The 12,815-nt window shown below is 36.8% G+C and overlaps 2 protein-coding genes across 6 annotated transcripts in view; one reads left to right on the forward strand and one right to left on the reverse strand.

Moving 5' to 3' along the window:
- Positions 1 to 8,449, reverse strand: part of LOC127632500 (sarcolemmal membrane-associated protein-like) — an 80,273-nt gene extending 71,824 nt beyond the window's left edge. For all 5 annotated transcript variants that reach the window (XM_052111105.1, XM_052111103.1, XM_052111104.1 and 2 more), the window contains exon 1: positions 7,106 to 8,449. In XM_052111105.1, the coding sequence (XP_051967065.1) occupies positions 7,106 to 7,303 (198 nt within the window). In that variant the 5' untranslated portion in view covers positions 7,304 to 8,449. The remainder of the gene's footprint in view (positions 1 to 7,105) is intronic.
- A 2,225-nt stretch (positions 8,450 to 10,674) lies between these two features.
- The window catches only part of LOC127632577 (protein DENND6A-like), a 34,047-nt gene continuing 31,906 nt past the window's right edge, over positions 10,675 to 12,815 (forward strand). The window contains exon 1 of the mRNA XM_052111237.1: positions 10,675 to 10,974. Coding sequence (XP_051967197.1) covers positions 10,765 to 10,974 — 210 coding nt within the window. The 5' untranslated portion in view covers positions 10,675 to 10,764. The remainder of the gene's footprint in view (positions 10,975 to 12,815) is intronic.

Raw genomic sequence — 12,815 nt, forward strand, 5'->3', positions numbered from 1 at the left:
TAAATCTGACAACAATGGTATCATAAATTGTACTTCTTAAGCTCAGCTCACACCAACAGGTGATGTTTCCATTGAAAAGGTCATTGGCTCTTTTAAATAAGGCGAGACATTTCAACAGCCGCCAGAGTTTCTCCCAGTGTACTTCATGTCATTCGCTTGTAATGGCCAAATATATTTCACAATGATGCTTTCCCAAAGCATGTTATAAGCAAGGTTGCTGAGGATTTTAAGATGGTCAGAGTTCATTTGGAGGGCTAAAGAAAAAGGCAATATTCTTGCAAACTGCCCTAAAAATAAGGGGTTGGTAAAAATATAGATTTTCCAATGCATCACTATCTTCAATTGAACGATCTCGATAATGATTCTTAAATCCCAAGACAGATCTATAACTCTATGCGCAATCTCTACTACAATGAGAGCAAACCACTCGCATTTGCAACCAAATTTAGAGCCATGCAACTAAAATGTATAAATTTGACTCACTCGCATGCAATTGCTGCAGCTAGATTATAGCGTGATGACATGGCGACCTATAATATATGTCACGGTGTGTTACTTATCGTGAAGAAAATCGGTGATAATAAGTTGAGAGGGTATAGTCTTTGTCTATATGCGATGCCAAAAATAAAATACAATGCATAAAATTATTTGTCTTGTTTGTTTTCCAACATAAATATCTAAAACTCCTTTTACATACATACACGTAAACATACATTTACTTTAGGAGCTTTACTGCAGAAGAAAAAACTTATTTGAGAATGTTGAATAAAACCTTTAATTATTTTAAAATCCTTAAAAACAAGATACTTGAGAAGCAACATAAAAAATATTTAGACTTTCTTTCAGAGAATGTATATGAGAAAGTATGAACAAGTGAAAAAAATACACTTATATACAAATATAATTATATTTAAGCAAATCTAAATACCTTCTATGTTGCTTCAAGTAAATGCATCTTGTTTTAAAGATTTTTAGATCATTTTCAATGGAAAACAAGAAAAAACACTTGATTTTTGCAGTGAATTTTTTCATCAATTAAACAATAAAAATTCACTACCAGCACCTGTATCATCAGCACTGGTTCCCCCCAGGGATGTGTGCTCTCCAAACTACTCGTTTCCCTCTACACCAATGACTGCACCACCAAGGATTCTTCTGTCAAGCTCCCGAAGTTTGCAGACGACACCACAATCATCGGCCTCATCAGAGATGATGAGTCTGCATATAGAAAGGAGGTTGATCGGCTGGCTGTCTGGTGCAATCATAACAATCTGGAGCTGAAACTGCTCAAAACGGTGGAGATGATTGTGGATTGAGGAACATCCCAACATTGTCCCCCCTCACCATTCTGAACAGCACTGTGGCAGCAGTGGAGTCATTCAGGTTCCTGGGCACTACCATCTCACAGGACATGAAGTGGGAGATACACATCGACTCCATTGTGAAAAAGGCCCAGTAGAGGTTGTACTTCCTTCGCCAGCTGAGGAAGTTCAACCTGCCACAGGCGCTGCTGATACTCAGCAGTCATTGAGTCTGTCCTCTTCACTTCAATAACTGTCAGGTTTGGTGCAGCTATGAAATCGGATATCAGAAGACAGTTCGGACTGCTGAGAGGATTATTGGTTGCCCCCTGCACCCCTTCAAGAACTATACACTTCCAGAGTGAGGAAAAAGGCTGTAAAAAAAAAAAAAAAAAATCACTCTGGACCACACTCACCCAGCCCATTACCTTTTTGAACTGTTGTTTTCCCTCAGGCTATCCATCTCATGAACAGTTAAAATTGTCTCATTGAGCAATAATTATGTGCAATACAGTTTAAGTCTATTTATATTATCTACCATATCCACTTCTGCCATTACATACATTGCACTGTACATAATGTACTGTATTTTTGTTCTTTATATAACATTGTTATTAGATTTACACTACGTGTGTATGTGGGAATGTATGTAGGTGTATGTCTGAGTGTATGTACGTATATGTATAATTTCTTTTTTATTATTATTATTTTTTTTAATGAACTATGTCTTTGTCAAGCCACCTGAGGTTGTGCATTAAAGTGATTTTACTATGGTTAATGGGGTCACTCAACTTCACATTGCTTTCAACATTGCCAATGGATTCAACTAATATTTCAAAAATGCCAAGCATTGCTCAAGATAGCAAAAGGACTACATTTTATGCTGCATTTAAAACCACAAAGCCTATGTTCTTTTTAATAATCATTCTTAGTTGATACTTCCAGATTATTTTTTTTATTCCTTTTCTGTAACAGCAACTACTGCTTTAGAAGTGTTAAACTGCCTCACCTCTATTCATACATGCAGAACACCCTTAATTCAAACACCACACCTTGATCTACAAGACAGCAGTTAGAAACCAGCTGCAATTATTTCACAACCGCTGTGAAATTATGCCCCAGTGTGATGGCAAAACTTCATTGCATTCAAGAAGACTTCCTCTTTTAAAGACAATGAGTTTAAACAAGGCAAAACATGACCTACACACTGCCAGAAATAACGTTTATCTACTTACGCATGTAAACTGAACTAAAAACAAAATGTTCCACTGTAAAAATAATGTCTGTAATTTTAATGGTAAAAGACTTTAAAAACGCTACAGAAAAAAAAAAACAACTAACAAGTATTAACTGTAAAATATACAGCAAAAATTGAAAAGACAACAGTAGTTTTTACAATAAAATGCTGTACAAATATATTTTTTAGATGCAAAAGTATGATTTTCCTGTATGATTAATAGTAAAAATGTACATTGTTTAACGAGAGTACATCTACTTTTTACACTTATTGTTTGTTCAAATTACAGTAAAAAACAATAATCAGGCGTTCCCACGATTCCCTGCATGACCCATCATATTTCATTATATTTTATGGGAATCGTAGTTGCGTACATTGGGGTGTTCGGTTTCATATGCGATGTAGTTTAATGTTTCCTGCATTATTTAAATGTGTTAACCTGATGGTGTTTGTGCGAGTGATAATGTCTCTACATGTTTATTGGTCATTGCTCCTGGAAGAGCCACTATTGATGAACTTCATGTCATCATGTGCTCTTCTGTCATTTTTATGGAGATTTTACAGTTTCACAAGGTTAATATCAAGTTTGATGTTTTTCTACTGTAAATATACCAGATTTCTTTTTTTTTCAAGTGGGTCACGTAAATTACAACAGTTTTAAACTCTAAAATGTATAGGTTGTTCTGTAAAGTTGTTTACATTTTTACAAAATCATTCTGGCCACAGCTGCCAATTTTTTTGTTTGGGTTTTGTTTTTGTTTTTTTGTTTTTTTACAGTGAAGGCTTCCACTGCTCCTACAGACACCTACTCCTCTTTCTTTAACCAAGCAAAGAGAGACAGGAGCTATTCTGAAAGCAAGAATAAGCTCGCCTAAGGGAGAAAACAAGTTATCCCATAATATAATGTTACATTACACTGACAAAATGTGTCATGTAGAACAATGAATATCCAGCATCAAACCAAACACACTAATGAGTGCACATTCCTGAACATTCCTTACAGGTATTGTGTAATGCGTTCAGCTGCTATCAACTGGATTATTTTATACTTCCAATCATAAATGACATTGTAAAGGCCACACCAATGCATGTGACATGTAACAGACAAATAAAAACCTGCATATAAAGAACCAGACACTCAATTTTGCCACGCACTGGACAAGCTAGACATCCACTCTCAATGATGGTCCCAGCAATTAAAAGCAATGAAAATCCTTTTAGATTTGGATTTATGTCCACTGCGTCCAATCTGACAACATGAAGCAGATAAATGCCTCAGTAATGCTTTTCTCCCATTTACAAGACACAGACATGTTGGTGTCAAATAGTTCATCCGTTTCTGTAAAAATGCCCAGTCAGCTTTATATGAGGTGTTATGGGTCAACATGACCATGTAAGGGACACTGGAAATTAGGGATGTTCCGATCAGCTTTTTTGGCCCCGATCCCGATCCGATGAATGGCATATGGAGAGTGAGTTGTTGACAATTCTAAGCATTCACGAACGTCTGTCAGATTAGATAAATGGTTAATGCACGTCATAAAATACACACAACTTTTCAGCACATTTTCTTCCTCTCGCGTAGATTTGGCATACCTGTTAATTATTTTCAACAATGTCCTGTCTGTTTAAATATGATAAGTAACTTGAACTTGGTGAAATCCATTTAGAACAGGCTATTAGGGTTGATCTATTAGTCATGCACTGTTCATTCAATTGTTTTCAATAAATATGACTGCATTCGCAAACTTTGATTCATTGAACGCGTGTCATGTTGTACATTTAATGCACAATGATCATAATGCAAGGCGAGCATATCACAGTTAAATGCCCCTATTCAGCGGAATTTAGCGTCAGATTTGGAATAGAACAAGTGTTTAAATGGGTATAATAAAAAATGTTGGGGGCCGTTTTCTGAAGGTTTCCTAGGTTTGAGACAAGTAGACTCCAAAATTTTCATTTAAACAACAGTGAAATTATTAGTTCCGCACATCACCTGTACACACACACAAACACCCTTCTGACCCTAGGTGGCGCTAAATTATTTTCTTCACTCATACCTTTGCAACTGTAGGCTATGAGATAAAATCTAAATTCCTCACATTCCCTGAGAAAAAGCAAAACAAAATGTATAAATAATTCTGTAATTTCGAGTTTTCTGAAAAACCCAGCCTACTTTTTCAAGCTCCTCCTACACCTTTAGTTCACCCAAAATTTTGCATGTATCATCTAGGGACAAAAAAGTAAAAAAAATATAATGATGTCACTTATCGTTCAGAAGATATGTTCATAATTGGGACACAGATTTTTTTTTTAATTGGTTTAGGCTAAAGGCCTATCATAAATAATTTGACAACTTATTCTCATGAGTTTCTCTAGATGATACATGCGAAATTTCATGTGAATGGACAAATAGTCTAAAAGGAGTTTGTAAAAGACTTTTTTCTGAAAACTCAAAATGGTGAACAAAATACCTACAAAACAGGGCTGAACTATTTGGACAAAAAGTCACATTGCGATTATTTTGATTACTACAAAGTAACTTGAGCGCTTGATAAAGAAATTACTTTGCCCTTGACAAATTTCTTCCTACAAATTTGGCAATTCTGGTTATTTTCTTCACTATTCCAAAATGCTTGGAAACCGATAATTGACGTTTGCTGCTATATTTTCATTTAAAATCATCGAAAATGAAAGGCAGTACAAACATGCTAATATGATGAATACACCGATCAGCCACAACATTAAAACCAACTGCCTAATATTGTGTAGGTCCCCCTCGTGCCACCAAAACAGAACCAAAAAAAAACACATCTTAGAACAGCATTCTGAGATGATATTCTTCTCACCACAATTGTACAGAGCAGTTATCTGAGTTACTGTAGACTTTATCAGTTTAAACCAGTCTGGCCATTCTCTGTTGACCCCTCTCATCAACAAGTTGTTTCTGTCCACAAAACTGCCACTCACTGGATGTTTTTGGCACCATTCTGAGTAAATTCTAGAGACTGTTGTGTGTGAAAATCCCAGGAGATCAGCAGTTACAGAAATAATCAAACCAGCCTGTCTGGCACCAACAATCATGCCACGCTCCAAATCACTGAGAACACATTTTACACCATTCTGATGGTTGATGTGAACATTAACTGAAGCTCCTGACCCATATCTGCATGATTTTATACACTGCATTGATGCCACATGATTGGCTGATTAGATAATTGCATGGATGTTTGTTGGTGCCAGATGGGCTGGTTTGATTATTTCTGTAACTGCTAATCTCCTGGGATTTTCACACACAACAGTCTCTAGAATTTACTACGAATGGTGCCAAAAACAAAAAACAATGTAAAAAAATGTAATAAGACAATTAAAAATAGGCTTCAATTTCTTGTTCATTTATTTTTAATTTGGAGAAAATTAGGTCCACTTAAGCCACACTTAAAGTGATAGATCACCCAATAATGTAAATGCTCTCATCATTTACTCATCCTCATGTCATCCAAGATGTGTACGACTTTCTTCTGCTGAACACAAATGACGATTTTTTTGAATATTTCAGCTATGTAGGTCCGTACAATGCAAATGAATGGTGGCCAGAACTTTAAAGCTCAAAAAAGAAGATAAAGTCAGCATAGGGGTAATCCATACGACTCCAGCGGATTTATCAATGTCCTCTGAAGCGATCCAGTTGGTTTCGGGTGAGAACAGACCAAAATAAAACTCCTTTTTCACTGTACATCTTGCCATTGCAGTCTCTCGGCACAATCATGATTTCAAGCTTGATTAAACTTCCTACTGCTTGATGCATGCACAGTGTTACATTTTAGTCTGTTCTCACACACAACCAAATGGACCACTTCAGAAGACATTGATTTAACCACTGGAGTCTGATGATTATGATTATGCTGACTTAATCTCCTTTTTGGAGCTTCAAAGTTCTGGCCACCATTCACTTGCATTGTATGGACCTACAGAGCTGAAATATTTTTCTAAAAATCTTCATTTGTGTTCAGCAGAAAAAAGAAAATCATACACATCTGGGATGGCATGAGGGTGAGTAAATGATAAGAGAGCTTTCATTTTTGAGTTAATTAACCCTTTAAAAATGTACAAACGTCACTGCATTAGATTAAAAGAGCTGACCGATGGTGGATTTTGCCAATAAAAGAATATTCTGTTCAAAAAGAGCCTAGTATGTTAATTCAAATTTAATTGATGAACATCCCCTAAAAATCAAATTGAAACCTGTTGGTTAAATGTAGTTGATTAAGAAGCTCAAGTTGGTTCTTGCAGATACTACTGAAATGTTATCATCTGATGCTTTTAGTGACATAGATGCATTTATAAGTGTTGCTGGAGTGTTCAAATACTTTTTAGGCCACTGTATAGCCTGTAAATTTTTGACAACCTGACAGAGGCTGACAGGAAATCTAAATCAAGACAGCACATGTTCATGCGCCATAAAATGACTTAAGGTGCATTTTTTGCCAAATACATGTCAAACTAGCAACTGACATACTGATCCAATCGGACCGGTTCTGCCTGTCGTTAAAGGCACCTGATTTACCTGTCCTGTCTTGTGGTCGAACCACACCAGAGCATGATTCCTCGACAACACCTTGCAGTCGAAGGTAGCGTTGTTCTGGGCTGGGCGACTCCGGGCCACCGAGCGCCCGATCTTGACCGGTTCATCAAGGTAGACATGACGTTCCTGAAACGGGTGTGAATTTGGGCGGCAGGTGAACACGGCCAGCGCAGAAGGCATTGAGGATGATGGCTGGGGAATGTTACTCCAATCAGAAACAAAAGACAGGGCCTCTTAATCCAGACTGACCAGTTGGTCCAGTTCAGTATTGTTTTTAATAAAATATCAGGTGTCGGTCGTGGGACGGAGAACACACATAGTTATAATAAAAATATTTAAATTGTAAACCGACTACATAACGTCAAAAAGACTAATTAGAGACTATGTAGATTACCGAAAGCCCCGTTGCACGACCCCCCATGATGCCAGGCCAAGCCCAAGACTGTCTCAACTGTAGCTGCCCACTTAAACACAAATCTGTATTTGGAGATGACAATCCACGTGTTAAACCTCGTTGCTTACACGACTCATCCTTATTCCCCGTTACAATCATAGGCCTGATCAGGAAACAAACCAGCAATACACTTACAGAGGCTTGTTTAGACTAATGACCTGTTGGGTCAGTGCACCTGCCCTCTTACAAAATAGCACTGTCCATGTGAGATGCGGTTATTCTGGAATAATAACCAAATGTGTATCTTCGGACTGATCGATAAGCCACATAACGCACTAATACAAACGTTAAACCAACTATTGAAGATAAATAATGTGAGTGGTTGCAGCTGAACTATGCAAGCACAGACCACCACCACTCACCAACACAGATCAGGCATTTACCATGACTGCAAAACAAGTAAAAGACCGAAGAAACACAATAGTTAACGTTAAACGCAAGCTTAAATGAGCTAATCGTCACTTGCGCGGACACGAGCATTAGCTCCTTAGCTCGTTAGCTTCGGTGAGGTAATGTTGTCTCTTCTTTCTTTCAACCGGTCCTACCCGGGAGTGACTTTATAAATAATTCCAAGTGGATTTGTCCGTGGAAAATAGTCGTTGTGTGGTATTTGCGGCGTACGGAACTTTTATAAACAAATCAGTCTTAGCTCGCGAGCTCGATGACTAGCTTAGCTCGCTGAGGGGCGCGAAAATAGCCCAAAAATCTAACTAAAAAACAAATAAAGTCCGTGACACGGTTCTGAGTTAATCCATTGAGGTATCCGCTCTCGAAAACGAGAGTAAACTACGGTGTGTGTGTGAGGGGTTAAATGACTGTTAAGTCTGCCTCCTGAAGACACACACACACACACCGGCCACACACCACCGCGGGGCTCGTGCACCACTAAGAAGGGGGCGGTAACTCTGCCGTGACGTGCCTTTGTAAACCAATGGCGTTCCAGATTGAACGATGACGTTCCTCACATGGATCGGGAATGGTATTATTATGATTACAGAATTTAGGGATTTAAAATAAAATCTTGAGATTATTTCGGTCAAAAACATAATAATTACAATACAAAAAGTAAACAGAATGTGACAATATCAAAACGGTTGTTGGACTGCAGCCTGGTTTATTTTTTAATTATATAAATATTCGTTTTGTGAAGATATTTGAGTACAAAATTAATTTCAAGAAGATCAACATGTGCCTTTAGATAACATTTTAAGATATCTATAAACAAATTTTGTCAAATATAGCCAAACTTTTCAACGGAAAAGTATAGTTTCTCACAAATTTAGACTAAGTGTCCATTTATGGCAAACTGGGAATGGTTCATTCAACCCAAGTTTGGCCAAATAAACCAGAACAACATTTAAGGCATACTAGCACCATCAAAGCATTTGGAAGGTAATTTCACCAGGCTTAGAGTTCAAAATCATGCCTGGAAATTATTTTTGTTTCAGAAAGGAGGAGAGGGTTTCAACCCCACCCCCAGTCCTTCTCTCTGGAGTTGGAATCTGTGGACTAAATTAATCTGAACATCAGTCATACCAAATGGAGCATGACGAATTGAATTTAATGTCTTACTTGGTCTAATCCAATTGCTTTGTCTTGGTTCTTGCATGGCCTATAAGAAGTAATTACATGATTTCTGTTGGAACGCCAACAGTACATAGCAACTGATACTGTATATAGCCACTATATTAACTACATCCTGATCTGTTCATTTGCAGTTTCTAATGCAAATTTGTGCTTTTGGTGCAAATCTGCTCCACAGGGACTACAAAAAGAACTTATGGCATCTGCTATTTTATTTCAGCTTGTGTGGAATGTATTTTAAGAAAGGAAAGTGAATAAAATACATAAATGAATTATCCAGCTAATTGGAAGACCTTAAATTCTAATAACTTTCAGGAACAAGAAAATACATAAATGAATTATCCAGCTAATTTGAAGACCATTAATTCTAAATAAAACTTTCAGGAACAGTGCCAAAGCAAAGTACAGCCACATACTTAATTAGACTTATAGGCGTAATACAAAATCAAGCCATACTTGACCTAAAATTACCTTAGAATATTACACAAATTAGATTAAACATAATTACATAAAGCTGTATGTTTAGGATTACAGTAAATGGTTTCCAAATAGAGCTGCTTAGATTGTACACTCAAAAAAATATTTTAGCCTATATTTTTAAGATTTATCCATTTCAATTGAATAACACATTTCCATCTAATTGAATTGAATAGTCTTTAAGAAAATGTAATTAATAAAACTTGCATTTTGTAATATTTATATATTTTATTTAGTTAAAGATTAGGCAATTCAATTAGATGGAAATTTGTTATGCAGCTGAAATGGATAAATCTTAAAAATAGGCTAAAATATTTTTGAGTGTATATTTAGCTGTGTTTTTATTCTGTAATCAAAATTTAGGATTATTGACTAAGTTATACTTAAAAGCAGTTTGGCTTGTTGGGTAGCTCCAAAAAGAGTTACCACACCATATCAATTGATTATTCATAATGTAATATACACCTAGAGTATTCAATACTGTGCACAGAATATACCTCATACTACATATGTTGTAATGCTTTCTTTTATGAAAAGTAAATGGGTCTTATGTGAACCAGGTATAAAAATAATTTTCAAAATGTGGGGGCAAAAATTCCCAACATAACAAATGATTCTGTTTTTTTTATTTATAATTGCTGATATAGTTCTTAGTATTCAAGTTATACACATAATAAAATATTACTTGATGTTGATTTAAGTTTATGGGTAGGAGCCAATATATTCTAAATACATTCTAAATATTAAGATTGAGAATTAGTGTTAAGGAATTGATTAAATTGAATTAGTTCAATAAAAGGTTGACAAAGTATATTTTGTTTTAGGCAATTCTTTTTCGAGATTTAATTGTTGTTCTCGTGTAGTTTCCTTGTAAACAAAACAATGACAGTGCATATGGTTTGTAAAACATCTTAAAACAGATTATAAAAAGTCTCAGAGTGAAAACTCAACATCACTGCGTGCGCGCACCCGCAGAACTATTGAAGTCGATCGTGACGCAAGCAAGCCCTTCGCGCAAGCTCCGCCCCCTTCCTCCTGGATGTGTTTGTATTTACAGCTCAAGTCATACCCTATTTTGTTAATAAACAGAGTCCAAACCCGACGGTAGATAACCGAGGGCTTCGACATGGCCTTTCAGGGGTCTGAGGGACTGGATGAGCAGATCGAGGAGCCCGAAGACACGCTGAGAGTTTCGCCGGCAGAGGAAATGCCCTTCGATGGACCTCCGACATCAGAGGAGCCGGAGCCGCGACTGTTGCCGTGGGACCGCTTCTCCACCTGGCTGCACTGCATCTGCGTGGTCGGCTTCGATCTGGAGCTCGGACAAGCCGTTGAGGTACAGGACAATATGTCATTTGTGCTGTCTGTTGTTTTGTCAGTGTTGTCAGTTAGCCTGCTAGCCGGCTAACTTTCCGGAAGTTAAAGGGAAACCTGCTAGCATCAGTGGCTAACAAAAACATTTGAGTCATCAAGAATAACCCGGCGTTTATTTGTTTACAGACTACCTGCATTGAATACGTGGGGAACTCTTATATGTCTCTTTGCGGTTTCGAAATGTAATTTACTATAACTGCAGTTTAGTAATACGACAGAATACAGAACCAATGTAAACCGCTCATTAGCACTGTGTTTATGTCCAAATTATATTTTATTTTGTGATCAATATGTTTAAAACACTATCGCAAAGAAATCTAATGGAAAACTTTATTCCAGATTCTCTGTGCCATATCCTGATGTAATTATTTACTGATATTATAGTTTAAAGGAATAGTTAACCCAAAGATGTGTATGACTTTCTTCTGCAGAATACAATGAAGATTTTTAAAATATATGTATATATTTTTTTGCTTTGTAGGTCCATACAATGCAACTAAATGTATACCAAAACTTTGAAGCTCCAAAAACCTCACAAACGCAGCATAAAAAGTAAATTATAAGAGTCAAGTAAAAGCTGAACGTGAAATTATGCTTGAACAGTAAATTAATGAATATAATGCCAATATTATTTAATTGGGTTTAGAACTATTCGTGGTTAAAATGAGTAAACTAAGTGAGTGTCATGGGTCAATGATTAAACCAAATTGTTTGATATGAACTATAAGTTTAGGGTTAAAGTCCTTGAAATCTTCCTGAATTAACTGAAAAACACACGTAGATGCATTGTCCTTTGATCTTGGCCAATGAAGGCTTTTGTTAGTGGTTAATTAATTTTCTATGTAGTTTAAGAGAGTTTTGTCCCTCTTTTGACCAAGTTGATATAGGTATTAAGTGAGGAGCATCAAAGTCCGTCTGGAAGCTTATGGGAGGTGATTTTGTTGATGTTGAATTCATCCTCTGTCAAGTCTTAGTAGACTGAAGTAGTCTGGCTGGCACATGCTGCAGTTGGTCGTCATCATTATCATTATCTTAACTCAGCGAAACAGTGGGAATCGGACATCAGCAGGACCAGAGATGGATCTGCTCTGGTAACCTCGGGATATAATCCAGAGGTTTAGACAGGGAAAGAATAGAATAAAATTAGTGTAGATGCCATTCACTTTAAAGCAGAGTAATAGAATAAGAGAAGTGTTTTTGGTTCCGGCAGACCTTACTAAAGCAGCATAGCTATGAGGGATAAATTAGGTGTATGCTTGGCTGAATAGATGAGTCTTTAGTCTAGACTTAAACTGATAGAGTGTGTCTGAGTTCTTAACAATGCTAGGAAGACTGTTCCATAGTTTAGGAGCCAAATATGAAAATGATCCTCTCGTTTTGTGGATTTTGATATTCTTGGTATTGTTAACATGCCAGAGTTTTTTTAATTAATATGAAACTACAACAGGTAGCCAATGTAATGCAGATAAAATGGGGCTGATATGATCGTATTTCTTGCATCTAGTTAGCACTCTCACTGCTGCATTTTGAACCAGCTGAAGTCCACCAAGTTATGCATAATCTAGTGTGGTGGTTTTTGATCAGCAGGGGTTTGAGATGGATGTGAATCCCTCACATAATTGTTGTGTCGAGGTGGTTCCTGATAACCAGTGGTTTGAGATTGATGTAATGATCCGTGTAAAAACATGTGCGGTAAAGCACGCAGTTTAATTGCGCTAAAAGTGGAAAGGCGAGTGTGCATGGTAAAGTGCACGTAGTTGTATTGGGTTAAAAAGTATAAAAGCGGAGAAAATGGGAGTGATT

This window comes from Xyrauchen texanus, chromosome 39 (genome assembly GCF_025860055.1).
Source record: "Xyrauchen texanus isolate HMW12.3.18 chromosome 39, RBS_HiC_50CHRs, whole genome shotgun sequence".
NCBI lineage: Eukaryota > Metazoa > Chordata > Actinopteri > Cypriniformes > Catostomidae > Xyrauchen > Xyrauchen texanus.